The 24,322-nt window shown below is 34.4% G+C and overlaps 1 protein-coding gene across 1 annotated transcript; it reads right to left on the bottom strand.

Annotated features, from left to right (window-relative positions):
* Positions 1-1,419: 1,419 nt before the first annotated feature.
* lpcat4 (lysophosphatidylcholine acyltransferase 4) lies at positions 1,420-23,671 on the bottom strand. Its single transcript, NM_205559.2, has 13 exons — positions 23,383-23,671; positions 16,137-16,500; positions 14,075-14,187; positions 13,078-13,138; positions 10,899-10,957; positions 9,585-9,619; positions 8,241-8,295; positions 8,050-8,132; positions 7,689-7,811; positions 6,414-6,567; positions 5,193-5,285; positions 4,796-4,931; positions 1,420-1,966 (listed from the first exon to the last, which is right to left on the bottom strand). The coding sequence occupies exons 1-13, from the start codon at positions 23,455-23,457 to the stop codon at positions 1,791-1,793; spliced, it is 1,527 nt and encodes a 508-aa protein (NP_991122.2). The 5' UTR covers positions 23,458-23,671; the 3' UTR covers positions 1,420-1,790.
* Positions 23,672-24,322: the final 651 nt, after the last annotated feature.

Here is a 24,322-nt window from a genome sequence, read left to right as displayed (position 1 = left end):
ACAGTCTTCATAAAAGTAATGAATTACATAATTTACACTTTATTTAAGTGAAGTTTCACAAACTAATTTGGAGAGAAGCATGTGATATGATTGATCAGCCTGATCTCACGAGAAAACGTAAGTATTTTACGTTTGTTCAGTTTAGTGGCTAATTCAGAGTTCAGTCGTATGAAAATGTACGATTTTTAAAAAGGAGGCGTGGCACCTAACCCCACGCCTAACCCCAACCGTCATTGGGTGATGAGCAAATCGTACTAAATTGTACGAATTAGATCGTACGAATTCATACAAATTAGCCACTAAATCAAAAAGTTACGAATTGCTGTGAGATCTGGTCTCTTATCTACAATCATTAGCTAGCCAATCAGATTAATCCATGCTCACTATATGTAGCCTAGCAAAAAACTACTCTTATCTTCGTTTTTCGAAGGTAAACTATCTCCGAGCTCTGGGTTCTCTCTCAGGACAGCATGCCAAACCTGCTAATAGCATAAAGCAATATCTAAGTGTGAACTCTTGAAATTACTTTAAGTACTGTTTGAATAGTCCGTGTTTTGAATCGGTACTATTTAAAATACATCTTAAAATCTCAATATAATGGAAAGAATGGAATGTTTGTGTTATATTGGAGTCAAACATGAGTGTTTCAGTTTAAAAACTAAATACATAACTTATGTAATGTAATGCTCAAGACAAACGATACGAGTCTATGGAAACAAAATCTTTCAAACCTTTCATAAATCAGTCAAATTTCTCACAGTTTATTCCTCAAGCATCTTGATACAAAACTGAGCATGAGCAATATCACAGGAGTAGCAGTGTGATATGGCTGTATATCAGCACTGGTGTGAGGCGTGCGTTGTGTCGAGGCTGCAGGCCAAGCGTCTTACACCCCATTCACACGGGACTTCAGCGTCAACGCTTGACTGAAGGCGTGTCTGAAGTTGGGGCTGACGCGATCGTCATAGCAGCGTCAGCCAATGAAATTCAGTCAGCAATAGGCCACTGTCTAGCTGGTGTATTTGCATACAGCGATCTGATTGGCTGACGCTTCTGTCGGCGCTTGAAAAGTTGAGCTAGTCCCAACTTCTGCAGTGAGCAATGCATCTGAAGCGGTAATACAGTTCAGTTCAGTAAAACACAAGTGTGAAGAGGCTGTGCGAGAGCTGAAATTGCAGAATGTTGCCCGGCTTTCAGCCAATCAGATTCAAGAACCAGACAGAACTGTTGTACATCTATCTATCTCTCCATCTCTCCGTATATGGTCATTTGTCGCAATTAATTGGAAGCATGTTCAATTGTCTTGCCAAATTAAATATTTAGTTAAAACCATTCAGCAAAATGGGAACTGTACTCCCTTACTTTCAGCAAATCAGTCATTTAATTACACCAAATAACGACCAGAGAACACATGTCATCTTTATTTAAGAGATTTAATATATTAAAGTATAAAATATGACACATCGGCAGAAATCTTCAACAGTCTGTGCCCCCCCCCCCATCATATACAGCTTAAAAATGACAAAATATACAATTATAAATACACGTACAGATCCTTCAGGAGTCATTATAAAACACATATAGAAGCTTTTGTTCAAAGGCACGATTATTTAGTGGCATATCCTCACAGTATTTTCCCCAGCGCCAAGATTTACATTTAAAAACAAGAAACCTAAAGTCTTCGCTCTCGTAAACGTCAGCCTTCACACTCTCATGTCGTTTCATTATTTAAGATGTTCATTCGCGGATGTTCATCCCAGTGTTGCGATACAGTAATAAGTCACATGTCTTCAATCTGTTTTCCGATTGGTCGTTCTGTAACCGTGGTAAATGCCATTATTATTGCCGTTGGTTTTTCCATTGGGAAGTCCGTTGTGATTTCCGTCCTCGAGTCCGCTGAAGTGCAGATACTCCGTTATTACCTTCCGGTACGTCGGATGAGTCAACAATATGTCTCGGAGAGAAGCTGTAAAAGAAGAACAGATAATTAATTATTAGTAGAGCTGCACGATTAATTGTTAAAAGTTCACAATATCAGACTCATTCCAGAATTGTGGGTCCATCTTACATTCATTCTTTAGTACACAATTTCAATCTGACGGTAAACTGAATCCATTATTAATGTAACATGCAAAGTGCAATAGAGACCATTTCACTCTTACTAATTGTTAATAAACTTGTTAATTTATCAGTAACAAGAGCTGACTATAACAGATGACAAAAATGGCAACAACAGAACTGACAATAGACGAACACATGAGTTGACAAAATAAGAGTTGATGATAATAGTTGACTGAGGCGGTTGACTAGATGAAAACAGTTGATGATAACAATTGACAAAAATAAAAGTTGATGGTAAGAGTTGAAAGGATAAGAGTTGACAGTTGACTACAACCAATAACAGACGAAGAAAAAAAAAAGACAATAGACAAAAACAGTTGATAGTTGACAAATCAATAACAGTTGACAAAACAACAGTTGATGAAATAAGAGTCGACTAAACAACAGAGCTGGTCACAATCGTTGTTGATAACAGTTGGTAATAGACAAACAGTTGACAATAACAATTGACAAAAAACAGAATAGACAACAAGTTCTTGGGTCACAGTTGACAAAACAATAAGAGTTGAGAGTAACAGTTGACGATAACCAATAACAAGATTCGACTAAAGAACAGAGCTGATCACAATAGTTGATGGTAGCAGTTGACAATAGACAGTTGATGATAAAGTTAGAAATAGACGAAAACAGAGTTGACGAAAACAATGACAAAAAAAAGTTGACTTAACCATTTTCATCAACGGTTATCGCTTAAACAATAACAGTTGATGAAAAACGAAAGTTGATTAACAAAGTTTGATAATAGTAAACTGTAACTCTTGACGATAACAGTTTGTAATAGACAAAAACGGTTGTTAAAAACAGAGTTGACGATAACAATTGACAAAAAACAGAATTGACAAAACAACAAGTTGACAGTAACAGTTGACTAACCAATAACAGACTACACAAAAACTGTTGACAATAGACAATAACAGTTGACGAAAAACAAGAGTTGGCGACCAGTAACAGAGTTGACGATAAACAATAACAGTTGATGAAAAACAAGAGGAGTTGACTAAACAGGGTTAACGAAAAAAAAAAAGTTGACAGTAACAGTTAACGATAAACAATAACAGACTAGACAAAATAAAAAAAACAACATTTGACGAAAAACAAGAGTCAACTAAACAATAACAGAGTTAATGATAATAGTTGACTAACAGTTGACGATAGACGATAACAGTTGGCAATAGACGAAAACGGTTGTTAAAAACAGTTGATATAAACAGAGTTGACGATAATAATTGACATAACAGAATTGACAAAACAACAAACTGACGGTAACAGCTGACTATAACCAAAAACAGACTAGATGAAAACGGTTGATGAAAAACGATAACATTTGGGGGAACACAAGAGTTGACAAAACAATGACAGAGTTGATGATAATAGTTGACTGTACCAGTACCAGAAAGCAGTTGATAAAAACAGTTGCTGAAAACAGTGCTAATGATAACAATGAAAAAAAAAAACAACTGTTATTATTTCAACACTAACAGTTGATGAAAAGTTGATGACAACAGATCTGATAACTAATAACAGTTGACAAAAACAAGAGATGACTTTAACAGCTGTCGATAAACAATAACAGACTATACGAAAATAAACATCTGATGAAAAACAAGAGTTGACAATTCAGTAAGAGTTGAAAGTAGTTGACTGTAACAGTTGACAATAGACAATAACAGTTTACTGTAGTAGAGTTGACGAAACAATAATCTAGTTGACGGTAGCGGAGTTGATGGTAGTTGATAACCAATACCAGTTGACGTAACAAGAACAATTGACATTTTCCACTATGTTGTATTTCATTATAAACATTACTTTTAGAAATAACGGGATATGTGTTATTCCAAATGGTTTTATTAAAAGTTTGTTGTAAAATAAATAAATAAATAAAATTATGAAAATAAATTAATAAATAATAAACAAAATAAATAATAAATAAATAAATAATAATAATAATAATAATAATAATAATAATACATAGAAAATTTATTCTTGGAGACGCAAAAATGTAGCCACAATTATAGAAAAATCACCCACATTAAATCTTAATTTACAATGACCATATTGTATAATGTTACCTATTGTACTTTACAATCCTTTTGCAACTGAACCGTTGTTAAAACATTTGTTTACTCTGAACATTTTTGTTAAAGCAATGCACATTTGTTTGTTATTAGACCAGTTAAAGTAACATTTTTGCAGTTTTGGTGATTAAATTGCAACAAATAAGCCGAGAAAACAGCATTTAAAAATCCACTTGGCAATTCAATACGAGTTTTAGCAATTAAACTGTTACACCAAAGAGGTGGAGACGAGCAACCATTCAAATTGCATTCGTCACTGAATATTTCATTCAAAGTTTTTTAAAATGACTATTACAGCTTTAAAAGGATCCCCTTTTCACAGCTAGGGTCAATATCATGGTGATATAGTGATAAATAATTAGACAAAAAAAAAAAGATATTTCGCAACAGAGTTTGATTACATCTGTAAGCCCAATGCAGTAAGTTATCTATATATTTAATTTATATTATTTTCAATTAATTACATCATTTATTAAAGAGTTGGTTTAATATTTCCATTCAGAAAAGTAGGAAAATCCAAATCATTATTATAAACCAAACAAAAAAATAATAGTTTCTCTGGGTTTCTCCAAAGTGGCGCGTGCGTGCGCGTGTTGTACCTTCAGTAGGCTGCCCCCTGCTGGTCAGAGCACTGTACATCTCTGTGATGCTTCTCTGAGGGATTCCCAGCAGCGCCCCCATCAGGCTGGACAGATCCTCTGCACTCAGCTGACCGTCCGCATCCGTGTCAAACCACTGCACACAGACCAAAGCAACATTCACACACTCATAAATGAAGACTGCACTGAAATGACCTCGCCGAGCAGCGAATATCAGTGTTGCTGCATAACACACTGTAAATCAGCCAGAACACACACTCTGCAGAACATGTTTATGACACGACACACCTACACACACACACACACACACAAATGCATACTCTGTGAATCTGTGTGTGAGAGGTGACGTTTGTGTGAACGAGAGAACAAATACGAACGCACACACACACACACTTACCATAAAGGCAGTGTGTATGAGCGACTCCAGACTCCAGAATCCAGAAACAGCAGAAACACTCAGACAGATCTGCCGCAGATCCACCATATCATCCTGAAACACACACACAAGCCACATTATTCCTCTACATCCAGTTAAGAAGTTGTGTTTGAGTGTATTGGTCAGGTTTTTGTCCTGTGTGCAACACTAGTGTCCTCCACACCTCCTCCTCCTCTGTTGTAGCTGTGTAATAACTCTAATCATTCAGTGGAGGGATATGGAGCTGTAATGCTCTCTAAACCTGCCGGAACTACTTTAGCTGTGCCTTTATCTGACAACCACCAAACGCCTGCGAGTGTCCATCAGCCAATCAGAATCCAGCATGTGTCCAAGTTAGTTATATTAACCGTGTAGTTTAAGACGGTCAGACAGACGATATTCATATTGTTTATGTAAAGGGCTGGCCCAGAGTGTGCTTTTAAGGCTTGGTTGCGTTTATAAGACTCATGCTTCACTTGTAGAAAATCAGGTTATCGCTCATTTATCTTACTTTGATTATAAACGGCTACTCAGATTTGCGTTGTAAACATTAAGTTAAAATGATATATTTTTATTTCATATATTAAAGGTTTTAGTTATGATAATCCCAAAATAACTCTGCTGAAATCCGCAGATTTTCAACATTATTCAGCGCAGAAACAGCAAATAATGTCCGCAGATTCCGTCTGGCCCTTCACATGATGACACACCGCAGATTATATTAAACTGACAGTGAAAGAGGGGCGGAGCTAAAAAAAAACCCACCCCCTACTCAATATTCAATTCCAGCAGGAAATGCATCATCACAGTGGAATAAAAGTCTGCATCATCTTCCGGTTCATTAGGAGCAAATATTTGATCTGTGATATTTCAGTTTATCTTAAAGGTGGACTGATTGAACATCTATTTTAATGCAACTCAGATGAATTCAAAAGTTTAGTATAGTATTTTTAAATTAATCATTATTGATTCAAAGCAGCTTTACAAACACTGCAGATCATGACATGACAGCAGTGAATAATGCCAGCTTACAGGAAACCTACAGCGGTTTCCCCTCACAAACACACTGCAGCTTTAATCAAGAGCTCATTCTCTAGCAGTAATGACCGTGTGTGTGTGTGTGTGTGTGTGTGTGTGTGTGTGCGCGCAGTTTATCAGAGCTGTTCTGGTTTAGACGCACGCGCACACACACACACACTTTACCTTTGAGTAAAGCGAGCAGATCTTCGCCGCCGTCTGCTTCTCCTCCAGCCCCAGCACTGTGGTCAGCTGATCAGCCGTTACCATGGTGATCTCGCCTGAGTGACAGCTGTCAATCATGTCCTTCATCACTGACTCCACACGAGACTTGGAGAAACTGAAGAGCAGGAGAAAAGACGAGTGACATACTCTATACACACACACACACACACACACCATATATGCACGCACACATACACACACAATATACAAGCAGTTGCACACGCACAAACACACAAACACACACACACAAACATGCATACAATACAAACACAGATACACAAAGCGACACACACACACACACACACACACACACACACACACACACATACACAAACATGCATACAATACAAACACAGATACACAGAAAGCGACACACACACACACACACACACACAAAATTTATGCACTCACAAAAACATACAGAAACACACACACACACACACACTTGCAAAGTTAAACATACCACACAAACATAGAATTTATTAACATAATATAAACACACACACACACACACACACACACACACACACACACACACACACACACTACCTGTTAACACTCAATACACAGAAAACACACACACTTGCAAACTTAAACGTAACGCAAATATATAACACAATCCACAATCAGACCAGCAGGGGGCAGCCTACTGAAGGTACAATACACACACACACATACATACATATATATATATATATAATTAACATAATATAAACACACACACAAACACAATAATATATATATATATATATATATATATATATATATATATATATATATATATATATATATATATATATATATATATATATATATATATATATATGCACACACAATATTTGCACTCACAACACACAAATATAATTCATTAACACACACACACACACACACACACACACACACACACACACACACACACACGTGAACACTTATGCACACACACACAAAAAACATCATGAGTGAGTCTATTCACATGAACACACACACACACACGCATGCACGTATACACACACACACTTACGAATACACTCCTGCACTCACTTATAAACACACTCACACACAGACAAACACAAAACAAAGTGCGTTCACAAACACACACTTATGAATACACTTGTGCACTTACTCCACACACACACACACACACTTGCAAACTTACCACACAAACATACAACCCACATATAATTGACATAATATAAACACACACACACACACACACACACACACACAGTCTCGTACCCCTGCTGGTGGAGCAGTCGGAGTGTTTCCTGAGCTGGAGGTTCGAGAGGAAGTGAAAGATTTCCCAGTTTTTGGACAGGAAATCCCTCCATCATATAATCAGTGGCGGGAACACCGAGAGCTCTGGACAAACACACACACACACACACACACGTTATTATTACTGCTACTTTTCATGAACTTGAAACACACACACACACACACACACACACACACACACACACACACACACACTTCAGTTATGATGAGGTCTGATTAGTCAGCTCCCCATATATACCTCTCTGTGTGTGTGTGTGTGTGTGTATGTATATACACACACACGTATGTATGCATGCATGTATGTATGTGTGTTTGTTCTGACCTGGCCATGAGCTTCTGCACGTTCTCTGCGTATAACTCTGGGTTCTGCTTCTCCTCTGCTGACGGAGTGTACACCGGGAGAAACTACAACCAATCAGAGCAGAGATGATTATTACTGGAGACATTCTATTGGCCACAGCTGTGCCAGAGATGGATATGATTGGCTCTCGTGTCTGTCAAAGGAAGCCCCACCTCCACAGTGATGCTGCTGTAGATCTGAGACGTGGTGTGCCAGAGCGCGCCCAGCCTGACAAATCAATCAAACAAACAAATAAATAAAAACAAATAAACATAAAATTAAAATGTACACAATTAAAATAAATATAACACAAACAAAACACACACATGCACACAAAGACACACGTAGGTAAATATCAATGAACAAAGCACACAAACACATGAAGCAGCAACACACAAAACAATACCATAAACAAACAAACGCACAGATACTAAACACAAAGCCTGAACACACACACACACACACACACACACACACACAAACATACTAAACAAAAAATGAACAAACACGGGAAAAACCCACACAAACCAATGCACATGCACACACATGCGCACACACACACACGCGCACACACACACGCGCACACACACACGCGCACACACACACGCGCACACACACACGCGCACACACGCGCACACACGCGCACACACACACGCGCACACACACACGCGCACACACACACGCGCACACACACACGCGCACACACACACGCGCACACACACACACACACACACACACACACACACACACAAATACACAGTTATATTAAATACACAAAACCAAAAACAAACAAACACCCAGACAAAATAAACAGCACATGTGCACAAACACACAAAATAAACAATATACACATAAATACATAAATAAATAATTATATATACACAAATAAATAAAAAAATAAATACACAAATGAATAAATAAATATACACAAATAAATAAACAAACAAACAAACAAACAAACAAATAAATAAATAAATATACACAATTAAATAAACAAATAAATACACATAAATGAATATATAAATAAATATACTCAAATAAATAAACAAATAAATAAATAAAAACAAACAAATAAATAAATACACACAAATAAATAAATACACACAAATAAATAAATAAATAAATACACACAAATAAATAAATAAATACACACAAATAAATAAATAAATACACACAAATAAATAAATACACACAAATAAATAAATAAATAAATACACACAAATAAATAAATAAATATACACAAATAAATAAAGAAATATACACAAATAAAGAAATAAATATATAGAAATAAATAAAAACAAAAATAAATAAATATACAAAAATAAATAAATATACAAAAATAAATACACAAATAGATAAATAAATATACACAAATAAATAAATAAATAAATAAGTAAAATAAACACATAAATGAATAAATAAATAAATGAAATAAAAAAAATAGTTAATAAATTAATTAATTACATAATAATAATTATCAACAGAAAAAAAAACAACAAAAAAAACATCATTCTTACCATGACAGTCCTTTCCAGGTCCAGCGCACAGTGTCCTGCAGATCAATCAATAACTCATCACACTCCTATTCATTTGATCAATTAATTACTCACATTATTACCCATTATATCACACAATACACATTTTAGAGCATTTGTAGAACTAAAAAGTGGTCGTTTATAGTGTCTGCATAAAATTATATTTAAAAAAGTTAAACGCAAATATATTAATATAGTAACTTACAACAAGACGTAAATAAAACATTAAAATAAATGAAAATGTTCAATAAAACTAAAAGCTATTCTGTACAACAATCCAATAATCGAAATAATTTATCAGTAACTTTTAAAACTATTGACAAATATATATATTTAACAACATTTAATATATAACAAAAAATTAACAACTCCATAAATCAATACGTGATTTTACACACAAAATAAATGTCAAAAATAATAAATATGATTTTTCAGTTCAATAAAAAACTTAAACTTCCTTCATGATCATACTAAATTAGGCATGTGCTGGTTTTTAATGGTGTGATAACCTTAGATAAAAATACCACTGTTTCACGGTGTTGTGTTTACTGCTTTAAAATAATTTATTTTTAAATGTCTTGGTAAAAAATAAAATAAATAAATAAATAAAAAAATTATAAAATAAAGAAATTTATAAAAAATAATATTAAATAAATAATAATAATAATAATAATAATAATAATAATAATAATAATAATAATAATAATCATCATCATTATTATTATTATTATTATTATTATTATTATTATTATTATTATTATTATATATAACCCCCCCCCCCCCCCCCCCCCCCCCGATTAAACACAATACATTACATTTTAGGAAAGATTTTAAATATTTTGGAACAGTAAACATTTGAGGCTACACAACTAAAATAAACCACTTCAAAAACACAGATTTCTTTAAAACACAATAAAATAAATAAATAAAAACTCTACACAGACCTTAGAAACAGTATAACAATACATTTTTGCTGTTTTAATACATTGACTCCTCCAAACCACGGTAAACCTTGAAATCATCCCATGCCTATACTAAATGTGCATTTATTTTAATTTACAAAATACCGTCTCCAAGTGTGCATTTATTAGTGTAACAAATATGAGCATTTCAGGGCCAAACAGATCTTAATAGCGTATTTTAATATCTGGAACAAATTAGGTTTAGTGAGTGTTTTAACAGTGTGTGTGAGTGTGTTCATATTTAGTTCTCCATGAGCTCTACAGTTACATAAACAGCTAATAATAGCAGCTTCAGGCATTCATTCACTGCACACACACTCTCACACACACTCACCGGCTGACTGCAGTAGTGGAGCAGCACAGGCTGAACAGGAACACCAGCCACAAACGCACCTGTGGACATGCACGGACTAATTAACACAATTAAATGTTCTCCATCACATTTAACCCTTATGCACTGTTCAGACTTACTCTCCTTTGGTGACGTTGGTGCTGTTTACCCCCTTTGACTTCTATTATAGTCACGTTTATTGCCTGTAAAGCCATGGCAGCATATAATCATGCATTCTTGATTGTTTCTGGTGTTCCCTGCTGGGATTAAGAGGTGAAGTGTGTCATTAATACTGCTGATCATCAGCGTGCAGCGTTAACCCTTTATATCGGCTGGTGCTGAAGAGTTTCTGGCTTTTATATGGAGTTCAGTGGAGTAAAACAGCAGATTATAGTGTGTGTGTGTGCACAAATACACTAACTGTTTACTGTTCTGTGACAGTTGAGGGGCTTATTTTGAGTTTCTCAGACATATCAGATGCACAAAGATCTCTCTCTCTCACTAAACTCCATATAAAAGCCAGAAACTTTGCTCTGTAACTGATGATCAGCAGTATTAACTAGATTATTAAAGTTCGTCGAGACAAACTTTAGGCTGGCTTGAGAAAGCTTAGACTAAAAGTTTTAAAGCAGTTTTAAGTTTAAAGTAGCTTAAAGTTTTAAAAGTAGTTAAGTTTGAGGTTGTTAGCATGATTCTAGCATGAATTAGCATGTTACTAGCATAGATAGATAGATAGATAGATAGATAGATAGATAGATAGATAGATAGATAGATAGATAGATAGATAGATAGATAGATAGATAGATAGATAGATAGATAGATAGATAGATAGATAGATAGATAGATAGATAGATAGATAGATAGATAGATAGATAGATAGATAGATAGATAGATAGATAGATAGATAGATAGATAGATAGATAGATAGATAGATAGATAGATAGATAGATAGATAGATAGATAGATAGATAGATAGATAGATAGATAGATAGATAGATAGATAGATAGATAGATAGATAGATAGATAGATAGATAGATAGATAGATAGATAGATAGATAGATAGATAGATAGATAGATAGATACATACAGTTTATAGATATACAGACAGACAGATAGAAGCAGTTTGAAAAAGGATAGATAGATAGTTTTGAGGTCACAAAGTTAGATCTAATGTTTCGCAATGGAACTCTATGGGACAGTTGTTGCTAGGTTGCAGTATCTGGTAGTTAGGGGTGTGGCTAGAAAGTTAAAAGCTCATCAGTTATTGGCAGTTTGGTAGTCCGAGTTAAATGAGCTCAGCCATTAGTCTGGTGGACAGTCTGATGCAGAGTTATGAGCTCATAAAGTTTGATCCCATGTTAAGTCAATGAGAGTCTTTTAAATGGAGGTCTATGGGACAGTTTCTAAGGTCCAAAAGTGGTTGCTAGGGCGTGGCTAAAAAGTTAAAAGCTTATCAGTTATTGGCAGTTAGGTAGTCTGAGTTAAATGAGCCCAGTTAGAAGTCTGTGCGACAGTCTGATGCAGAGTTATGAGGTCACAAAGTTTGGTCCAATGTTAAGTCTATGGGATTTTTCCGATGGTTCCGGGATGTTTTTCGGAAAACTGAAAGTCGGATCAGTCGGAAAAGATATAGCAACCCGAGTCAGAATAGTTTGGAGGTCTGGTGTGAGTTTGGTGGTCATAGCTCGAAAACTCTAGGAGGAGATGCGTTTTGTTTTTTAGTCTCAGAAGAAGAAGAAGAAAAATATTAAGTTTAAATAGGATTTCAGTAGTCTGGCTTGTTTCTCAAGCCAGCCTAATGACACATTTCACCTCTTAAATCCCAACGGAGGAATCCAGCAGCAGTCAAGAATGCCTGATTATGTGCTGCCATGGCTTTACAATCAATACATGCGAATATAATGAAGGTCAATGGGTCAAAAATGGCACCAACATCACCAAAAGGGAGTCAGTCTGAACAGAGTGTGTTGATGAGTTTTGAAAAAGTTTCCCAAAATATGTGTTCAAATCAGATTTGTCAGCAAAAATCATCACATTTGCTGAAGCACAGAACGAGGAGGTCAAATGAAGACTCAAAAACAGCCCAGGGTGGATGAAGATGATCCAACAGCACACGAGAGACATGACACATTTGATAATTATAGTGTGAACAGTGAGATATTACATGAGAGAGTGTGTTACCAGGTTTGAATTTGATCAGCGCTCGGCCATTAGTTGTTGTTCCTTCTGGAAACATGAGCATCTGCGAGAGAAATGGAGCACAAGATGATCAAACAGAACATGAAATACACGCACGCACGCTGCAAAAGAGTGTGTGTATGAGAGATAGTGAATGATAGTGAATGAGAGGAAGCATGCGAGTTAGTGTGTGAGTGTGTGTGTGTGTGTGTGTGTGAGTGAGAGAGAGAGAGAGAGAAAGTGAGCATGTGTGTGCATGTCTGAGAGTAAATGAGAAGGAGAATAAGTGTTAATGTGTGTGTGTTTGAGAGAGAGAGAGAGAAAGAGATAGTGCGTGTGTGTGTGTGTGAGTGAGAGAGAGAGAGAGAGAAAGTGAGCATGTGTGTGCATGTCTGAGAGTAAATGAGAAGGAGAATAAGTGTTAATGTGTGTGTGTTTGAGAGAGAGAGAGAGAGAAAGAGATAGTGCGTGTGTGTGTGTGTGAGTGAGAGAGAGAGAGAGAGAAAGTGAGCATGTGTGTGCATGTCTGAGAGTAAATGAGAAGGAGAATAAGTGTTAATGTGTGTGTGTTTGAGAGAGAGAGAGAGAAAGAGATAGTGCGTGTGTGTGTTTGAAGAGTGTGAGTGAATAGGTTAGAGCAGGGGTGTCCAAACTCACTCCTGGTGGGCCGGTGTCCTGCATATTTAGCTCAAACTTGCTTCAACACACCGGCCAGGAAGTATTTCATTTACTTTCTAGGTTCTGGGTAAATTCTAGTATTTTCTAGGTTTTAGTACAGCTAGAAAGAGCTTGATTAGCTGGTTCAGGTGGGTTTAATAGAGGTTGGAACTAAAATATGCAGGACAGCGGCCCTTCATGACCAAGCTTGGACACACCTGGGTTAGTGTGTGTGTGTGTGTGTGTGTGTTAGAGATAGATAGCATTTGTGTTTGTGTGGAGTTTGTGAGTGCAGGTGTGTGTGATTGAGTAGGTTGGTGTGTGTGTATGCGCGCGTTCATACCTGAGGCCAGTGTCCATCAGACGTCACTCTCTCACAGATCTGAGACACGCACTTCTTCCTGGATTCCGGATCTTTTCGACTGACAAGCACAGACTGATTAAACTCCAACAGAGCTGGAACACACAGATGACACTTCAGTGTGTGCGCGTGTGTGTGCGTGCGTGTGTGTGTGTGTGTGTACAGCATTAACATTTATAATGACAAGAATATAAAGATAAGCTTGTGTTAAGCGCATACTGTGTATTTCCATTTTTAACAGTCACATTTAACTGAAAAATACAACAAAAAACTACTAAATTAAAAATAACTTAATAGTTAAAAATGGATTAAAACTATATACATAATCTAGAATAATAACAATTAGAATAGATCCAAAACGGATCTTGAACATAGTTTGAACCCAACCAGAACATTACTTAATTATAGCCAGAACATAGCTTGAACAAAGCTTGAATAGAACTAGAATACAATCAGGTTTTGTTCAGGCTACATTCTGAATACTCCTTCAATATAGCCAGAACAAAGATTGAACATAACCAGAACATATCTTGAACAGCCAGAAAATAGTCTGACCTGACCATATCAAAAACAAAGCATTAACATATCTAAAACCCAAGCAGAATATAACTTGAACATAGCCAGAACATAGTATGACCATAACCAGAATATATATATATATATATATATATATATATATATATATATATATATATATATATATATATATATATATATATATATATATATATATATATATATATATATATAAAAACAAACATAGTCGGGGAAAAAAAAGCCTTAACATAGCTTAAAAAGAACCAGAATATATATTGAACACAGCCAGCATATAGCCTGAACCAAACTTAAACATAGAATATAACTTTAATAAACATAAATGTGGCCTTTAACAAACCTTTAACATAGTTTCAACATAACCAAAAAACAACCTGAATATAACCAGTTTATATGCCGAACACAGCTCGAAAATAACTTGAACATAACCAGAATACAACAACATAGCTTGAACATAACCAGAATACAACAACATAGCTTGAACATAACTAAAACGTTGCTTAAACATAACTTGAACATACCCAGAATATAGCTGGAACAAAGCTTAGGAATAGCTTAAATATATCTTAAACATTACTTGATATAGCCAGAACAAAGCATTAACTTAGCTTGAACGTAACCAGAATATAGCAAGATTATAACTGGAACAAAGATTTAACATGGCTTGAACTTAATCAGTATATAGCCGGGACACACAGCCTGAACATAACCAGAAAACAACCTGAATATAACCAGAATATATGCAGAACAAAGCTTGAAAATAGCTTGAACAAAACCAGAAAATAACAAACACAGATGGGAAAAAAAGGTCTAACGATGCTTGAACGTAAACAGAACATTACTCGACTAAAGCCAGAACATAGCTTGAACAAAGCTTAAATATAACTAGAACATTCCTTTAATATAGCCCGGACAGAGAACATTACCAGAACATATCTTGAACATAGCCAGATTTATATTAGCTTCAACATAACCAGAAAACAACCTGAATATAACCAGATCATATGCAGAACACAGCTCGAAAAATAGCTTGAACATAACCAGAATATAACAACAACATAGCTGGAACAAAGCATTAACATAGCTTAAACATAACTTGAACATAGCCAGAACAAAGCTTTAAGCTTGAACGCAACCAGAATATATCCAGATTATAACTGAAACACCGATTTAACAAGGCTTGAACTTAATCAGAATATAGCCGGGACACAGCCTAATCATAACCAGAAAACAACCTGAATATAACCAGAATAGATGCAGAACACAGCTTGAAATTAGCTTAAACATAACAAGAACATAGCTGGAACAAAGTTAACAGATTAAACATGGCCTAAACATAACTTTATATAGCCAGAACAAAGCTTTAACATAGCTTGAACATAACCAGAATTTAGCCAGAATGAAGGTTGAACATAACCTGTACAAATAAGTGTGTCGGTAATAAACTCCACTGAATGACTGTCTCAGTGTATTATAGTATAACCCTCACCTCCAATCACAGGCAGTTTGGCGTTCTCGGAGCGGGACACGACGATGGGCAGCCCGGTCACACTGAGCACTAGCATATCCAGAAAGCTGCTGTGCGGCGCTACGGCTAACACCGGTGCCTCCTTCAGCCCCGCCTGCCGACCTTTGACCCTGACCCACAGGAAGCCCACGCAGAAGAAGACGGCGCGGCTCAGGAACACCATGACGTGGTGGAAGAGCCAGCGGCGCCAGCCCCGCACCGGCTCCGCCCGCCGCGACTCCGGCAGACCAGCCAATCGCAGACGAGCTATGGGCCACATCAGCAGGAAGAAGAGAACGGCGAGAGTGATCCGCACAGGAAATAGAAACACACCCAAAACGAGTCCCTGAGATACACAGAAGAAGAGCGTCAGAAATATTCGACAGAAAATGCATATAATTGAGGGCGAGGCAGTGGAGCAGTATGTAGTGCTGTCGCCTCACAGCAAGAAGGTCGCTGGGTCGAACCTTGGCTCAGTTGGCGTTTCTGTGTGGAGTTTGCATGTTCTCCCTGCCTCCGCGTGGGTTTCCTCCGGGTGCTCCGGTTACCCCCACAGTCCCAACACATGCGGTACAGGTGAATTGGGTAGGCTAAATTGTCCGTAGTGTATGAGTGTGTGTGTGGATGTTTCCCAGAGATGGGTTGCAGCTGGAAGGGCATCCGCTGCGTAAAAGCTTGCAGGATAAGTTGGCGGTTCATTCCGCTGTGGCGACCCCGGATTAATAAAGGGACTAAGCCGACAAGAAAATGAATGAATGCATATTAATGAGGGCAGTGTTTCCCAACCCTGTTCCTGGAGGCACACCAACAGCACACATTTTGGATGTCTGCCTTATCGGACCTCTTAACTTCAGGGGGCTGTGTTTCATAAAGGTTGATTAGAAAAGCGGAGATTAAAGTCCAAAGCCTGACTAGAATGAGCTGAACTAAACGCCCACGCTTTAATAGGTAACAGCAATCATTTGATCTAACTAATCGAAGTTCAGTCTAAATCAGGGGTCACCAATCTCGGTCCTGGAGGGCCGGTGTCCCTGTGGGGTTTAGCTCCGACTTGCCTCAACACACCTGCCTTGATGTTTCAAGTATACCTAGTAAGAGCTTGATTAGCTTGCTTAGGTGTGTTTGATTAGGGTTGGAGCTAAAATCTGCAGGACACCGGGCCTCCAGGAACAAGTTTGGTGACCCGTAGTCTAAATAATCTAGATAAGTGCTCGTGCACGTTACTGACGTGAAACCTTTGACACCGCATAGGAAAATATCTGTTCAATATATATCAATATTCAATATATATTAAAGTGAGGCTACTCATATACAAGTACACGCCTCACCGATCTCTCTTTTAATTGAATGTTTTCTACAGCATGCTTTACAGTAATATATTAGTGCGTATACATTAGATTATTCAGTACCAAAGCAAAGTTTGGATCTAATAAAACAAATAATAAACTGAAGATCAGTCCAGTGCAGGTGAATTGGGTAGGCTAAATTGTCCGTAGATATGAGTGTGAAAGAGTGTGTGGATGTTTCCCACAGATGGGTTGTAGCTGGAAGGGCATCCACATATGCTGGATAAGTTAGCGGTTCATTCCGCCGTGGCGACCCCTTATTAATAAAGGGACTAAGCCGACAAGAAAATGAATGAATCAATGGATATGTTAATATGGCTTATTTCTGAAAATCAACACTAAAATGTTCTGCTCGTCTATAAAAAGCTTCTTGATTTAAGATTGTTTAGATATTTGGACTAGAAACAAGACAACAATCTGAGTAAGAGAAGCGTTTTCTGCAGTGTGTAACTTTACTAAAGTTTTAAAGGGATCGTTCACACAAACAACAAGTGTCCTCAAGTGTTTCCAGACCTTTATGAGTTTCTTTTTTCTGTTGAACACCAAAAGCAGATAATTTGAAGAATGTTGGAAAACAGTAACCATTGACTTGCATAGTAGGAAAAAACAAATACTACAGAAGTCAATGATTACAGGTTTCCAACATTTATCAAAATATCTCCTTGCGTTCAGTAGAAGAAACAAAATAAATGATGACGTTATTAATGACATTACTGTGCCTTTAAGCTGAGCATTGTATAAATGCCATTATTACACTGCAGCATGTGCACGCGCAGATTTTTAGCCGTCATTAATTCTGTTTATTTACTTGAGTAAATGTGTGTAAATCAAAATTTATTTAGTTTTTTAACTAATTACAGTAATATTATTGACTAATATGAAAATGTTCATTTGATTTGTGTACACTACAGTTTGTACAGTCATATTTTCAGTCTTTTAGTATATATATTATATGAGAAACTTGCTTTGTTTACCAAATTAAGTGAATCTAATTAGATTTGCAATTTAAACATTAAATAAAAGTTAAAAAGGTGTTACTTTTTATTTCACTAATTAAGGTTTTAGTTACGATACTCCCAAAATAATTCCGCAGAAATCCACAGATTTTTACCAAAATTCTCCGCAGAAATAGCAAAAAGCATCAGCAGATTCTGTCTGGCGCTGAGCATGTGCAACACAATGAATCTAAACAGCACGGTAGGAGTTTGTCTGAACCAGGACTGCTCAAACTCAGCCCTGGAGGGCCGCTGTCCTGCATATTTAAGTTCCAACCCCAATCAGACACACCTGAACCAGCTAATCAAGCTCTTTCTAGGTTCACTAGAAAGCTCCAGGCAGGTGTGTTGAAGGAAGTTGGAGCTAAACTGTGCAGGACACTGGCTATCCAGGACAGAGTTTGGACATCTCTAGTCTAAACACACCTAAGCCACTAATATATTTATAGTCAGTCAAGTGTATAATCATCCTAAATTAGCTTTCAAACTCGGGCTGCACGATATTGGAAAAATCTAGCACTGTGATCAGTTTTTATTTTGTGATGTTTATATTGTGAGATGAAAACAATTTCCCCAGATGACTTCTTCATATCTCTATTCAGGAATGATTCATACTGTTAGATTGATCAGGATGATTCTGCAGTGAGTGGATCTTCGTTAAATCTGATTCACAATCTATACAATTTATTACTTATTTATCTAACTTATACAGTTTATAACTTATCTATACAATTTTAACCCCCCACCCCCCCCCCCCCCCCCACCCCCTTCACATTTTCATTGTGGTCTGTTCCATTTGCAGGTTATTTCTGCATTTGCATGTGTTGTGAGTGTTTTTATACACGCGTGTAGTCACTGATTGATAATTAATGTTTAATATTTGCATCTCTAAAAAATCTAATAAACAATCTGTGGACTTTTTGGGGTCCCCAGACACGTTTTCATTGTGTTCTGTGCAAATCGCCGGTCATTTCTCCATGTGCATGTGTTTTGAGTATTTTTATGCATAATCTATATATACAATCAAGAAAAAGATGCAACAAGAATAAGTGATTTATCATGTCCCGAGACTAACAGTGTTCCAATACAGTGACTGAATGATAAAACTACAAATAATTCAATAAGATAATAAAATAAAATAAAAATAATCATAGTTGTCGGCGCAATAGCTTAGTGGTTAGTGCGTCGACATATGGTGTTCGAATCCCAGCTTGAGGACATTTCTCTACTGCCCCCCCCCCTCCCCCCAACTTCGTTTCCTGTCTAAATACTGTCCTCTCAAATAAAAGGCAAAAAAAAATGTATTTAATAATAATCATAAAGTCACTTGTACAGTTTCTTAAACCTGATGCTTTTAACATCATTATAATAACAACAACAACAATAAATAATAATAATAATAATAATAATAATAACAACAACAATAATAATAATAAATATTAATAATAAAAATGATAATAATAATAATAAATAATATTAATAAATAATAATAGTAACAACAACAACGAATATTAATAAATAATAATAATAATAATAATAAATTATAATTATAATATTAATAAATAATAATTATAATAACAACAACAACAACAACAAAAACATTAAATAATAATAATAATAATATTACTAATACTACCACTAATAATAAATAATAATAACAAATAATAATAATAATAATAATAATAATAATGATTATTATTATTAATAATAATAATAATAATTAATAACAATAATAATAAATTATAATTATGAAATTTATAAATTAATAATAATAATAATAATAAATTATAATTATAATATTAATTAATAATAATGATAATAATGATAATAATAATAACCACAACAATAATAATATTAATCATAACAAAAAAATAATAATAGAAATTTGCTGGCGTCTCTGAAAGTGCCCATCATTATATCATCAGTTTATATTGGTCACTATCTCAAATTCTGTATTTTATATTTCTTTATCAACTAAAACCTGATTAATTATATATTTTTTATTAACTAAAACATAATTAAACCTGATGCTTTTAACATCATTCTACAGTCACAGGCATCAAAAACACATGCACATGATCAATTATAATACAAGCTCTACATTGCACATATCCTGTGATCTGACTATAGTTAATGATCACACTGCCACATTCGTGCTGAATCCATATATTGTGCAGCCCAATATCAAAAATAAATCAAATTTAGTGTATATATTTGGTGATTTACATGCTGAAACGGCGCTGTAAATAAAACACAACCTTTTGATTACTATGCATTTTATTAATTAATGTTTGACAGTTTAGTTTGGCTTTCTAAAGCGCTAAAACACACTGTCAAGTTTACAGAATAAAACTACAGCAGATAACAGGACTTTTCTGGACTACAAACATGATTTACTACCAGCTTTAATTCCTCTACCAAGCACATGATTCCAGGAACAGCAGTGCACAGTGTTATAGATATCTAACTTTATATCTTAGGTATAAATATTATGCCAGGTTGGCTTTTCAGGAGGATAACCTCAAGCTGTTTGGGATTAACGGCACTTAAAATAACTATTTAATCATTTACATAAACCTTTATGAGCTTTACTTTCTTCTGTTGAACACAAAACAAGATATTTTAAACAACGCTAGAAAAAACAACCATTGACTTCCACAATAAATGACGAGGAGATGTTCATTTTGGTTGACTGGTCCCCTTAAAAATTTAAATAATAAAGATATTTGCTGGTGTCTCTGAAAGAGACCATCATTATATCTTATTATATCGGTTTATATATTGGTCATTTCGAATTTAGTATTATATAGCCACTTATTAATCAGCTGACAGGGTAAAATGATTACTGGATTACATTTTACCAACTAAATTCAGCTCTCAATGTCAAAGCAACTGAGTGACCATTCGACCTTCATCTGTTCAAAGTACAATAGAATTATTATTATTTCAGCTTTTTAAAGCTGCTTTGACACAATCTACACTGTTAAAAGCACTATAAAAATTATAATATTAATAAAATAAGACACATCACTAACTAAATCTGCTCCCAGCAAACGGAACATTCCCCTAATGTTCTCATTATGGTTTCTGTTTGGTTAATTGATTAATACAGTTTTGTGGTTACGTTAACCAAAAACTAACCTTCACAAAACGTTCAATTGAACATTTTAGGTAACAATTTAAAGAGAGCTGTTGCTTTAAAAGCCTTTTCAGGAGGATAACATCGAGCTGTTTGGCATTAAAGAGAGAGTTTAACTAAAAATGAACATTTAATCTTTTACTCAGACATTTAAATAAACTATTATGTTATCCGTTCAGCACAAAATAAGATTTTCTGAAGAATTCCATTGAGTTCCAATGTAAATGACTAGGAAATGTTAGTTTTTGGGTGAACTGTCCACTTAAAATAAAAAAATAAATAAATAATAAATAATTAAATAATAATAATAATAATAATAATAACAAATAACAATAATAATAATAACAAATAATAATGATAACAAATAATAATAATAATAACAAATAATAATAATAATAATAATAATAATAATAATAATAATAACAACAAATAATAATAACAAATAATAATAATAATAACAAATAATAATAATAATAATAATAATAACAAATAACAACAATAATAATAATAACAACAAATAACAATAATAATAATAACAACAACAAATAATAATAATAACAAATAATAATAATAATAATAACAAATAATAATAATAATAATAATAATAATAATAATAATAATAAATAATAATAATAATAATAATAACAAATAACAATAATAATAATAATAATAACAACAAATAATTATAATAACAAATAATAATAATAATAATAACAAATAACAATAATAATAATAATAATAATAATAATAATAATAACAAATAATAATAATAATAATAATAATAACAAATAATAATAATAATAACAAATAACAACAACAATAATAATAATAATAATAATAATAATAATAAATAAAAATAATAATAATAATAACAATAATAATAATAATAATAATAATAATAACAAATAATAATAACAATAATAATAATAACAAATAATAATAATAATAATAACAATAATAATTATAATAACAATAAATAATAATAGTAATAATAATAATAAATACTAATAAAAATAATTTTAATAATAAAATAATAATAATAATAATAATATTTAAGTCTCTGAAAGTGACCATCATTATATAATCAGTTTATGTTAGTCAATAGTTCAAGTTCAGTATTTTATATCCCTTTATTAATAAATTGACAAGTAATTTAAGATGTTAAAAGATTACTGGAGTACATTTTATAAAACAAAATACTGCTTTTCCATGTCTAAAATTTAAATTAAGAGTATAAAAAGCAACTTCTGAGTGAGTATTACTTGTACTTCATCTATTCTATCAGATAAAGTACAGCAGAATTATTATTTTTGAAGGTTTTTAAAGCTGCTTTGACACAATCTACATGGTTAAAGTTATAAAAATTAAATATTAAGAAAATACAACATATCACTAAAAAAATCTGCTCCCAGCACATGGATCTCATTGTAGTTCTCGTTTGGTTATTTATTGATTAATACAGTTTTGTGGTTACGTTAACCAAAAACCAACCTTCACAAAACGCTCAAGGGACATTTTGGTAACAATTTATAGAGAGCTGTTGCTTTAAGAGTCTTGTTCTAGTGGGTCAAACCAAGTAAACATCATCTTATGTACACAATAATCACAGTCGCCAAATTATTAATCTCGGTTGCCATGGTGATTAATATACCGAACACGCGCAACAGATGTTATATGTCGTCAGCACGCAACTTTCTCACACACACACACACACTGCAGAATCACACACGAACACATGGACTTTTCACCTGAATGCGCTGGAGAGCGGTCAGATTGACCTCATGGATGAACGGATGAGCGGTTTGTCCTTTATTCTTCAACATCCTCCAAACGCTGCAGAAAAGCGAGGAAAACACGCCGGGGAAAGAGCGGATAAAAAGTTAAGATGGCGCTGTCAATAAAACTAAACTTCGCGAGTGCTCGAGTGACACACACACGCGAGCTTATCTGTTAAAATACTGACGTAAAACACAAACTGCGAGGACTTCCAGCCGACACGCACAAACTGAACTCAGACTGAAACTGAAGATGAGGAACACGTTTTTATGACCCCGCCCCCCTACATGTAGAGCCATCAATCACACTGACCACGCCCCTTCTAATGCGCATACCTGCTGACCTTGTCGCCAAAAGAGATACAGCCGCGGCCGAAAGTGAACGAGAATTATTTATATAATGAATTATAACAGCTATTATTTGTATTTTATTAACGTCTATCATTAATCAACCATAACAGGAATGTTAAAAGAGTAATTCTGCCAAGTATTATTCATATTATTTATTAAAATATCTAATAAATTGGCAGTATAAAAAAAATATGAATGACTAAATGTAAATGTAATAAATTGTATTTTATTGACGTCTACCCCTAATACAACATTCATATTAATGAAAAACAGTAATTATACCGAGTATTATTTATACGATTTATTAAAGGACCCATTAATTATATTTTATTACCATCCACTCCTACACCAATCCTAAATCCAACCATCACAGTAATGAAAAACAGTAAATTTTGCAAGCATTATTTATATTATGTATTAAATTATCCATTAATTATATTTTTAACATCTCCCACCAACTCCAACCATCACAGTAATGTAAAAACAGTAATTATACAGAGATTTATTAATATTATTTATTAAATTACCTATTAAATTGTATTTTATTAACGCCTACCCCTAC

Source organism: Danio rerio, chromosome 7 (genome assembly GCF_049306965.1).
Source record: "Danio rerio strain Tuebingen ecotype United States chromosome 7, GRCz12tu, whole genome shotgun sequence".
In the NCBI taxonomy this organism is placed as follows: domain Eukaryota; kingdom Metazoa; phylum Chordata; class Actinopteri; order Cypriniformes; family Danionidae; genus Danio; species Danio rerio.
Note: the sequence above shows the minus strand (reverse complement) of the source record. Positions and strands in the feature narration are given on the sequence as shown.

Coding starts and splice junctions, on each gene's coding strand:
- lpcat4 (NM_205559.2), bottom strand. CDS start 23,457: ATGTTGAAGAATAAAGGACAAACCGCTCATCCGTTCATCCATGAGGTC. Junction 10,958..13,077: donor GCTGATCAAATTCAAACCTG/GTAACACACTCT, acceptor GCATGTCCACAG/GTGCGTTTGTGGCTGGTGTT. Junction 7,812..8,049: donor GTGCAGAAGCTCATGGCCAG/GTCAGAACAAAC, acceptor GTGTTTGTCCAG/AGCTCTCGGTGTTCCCGCCA.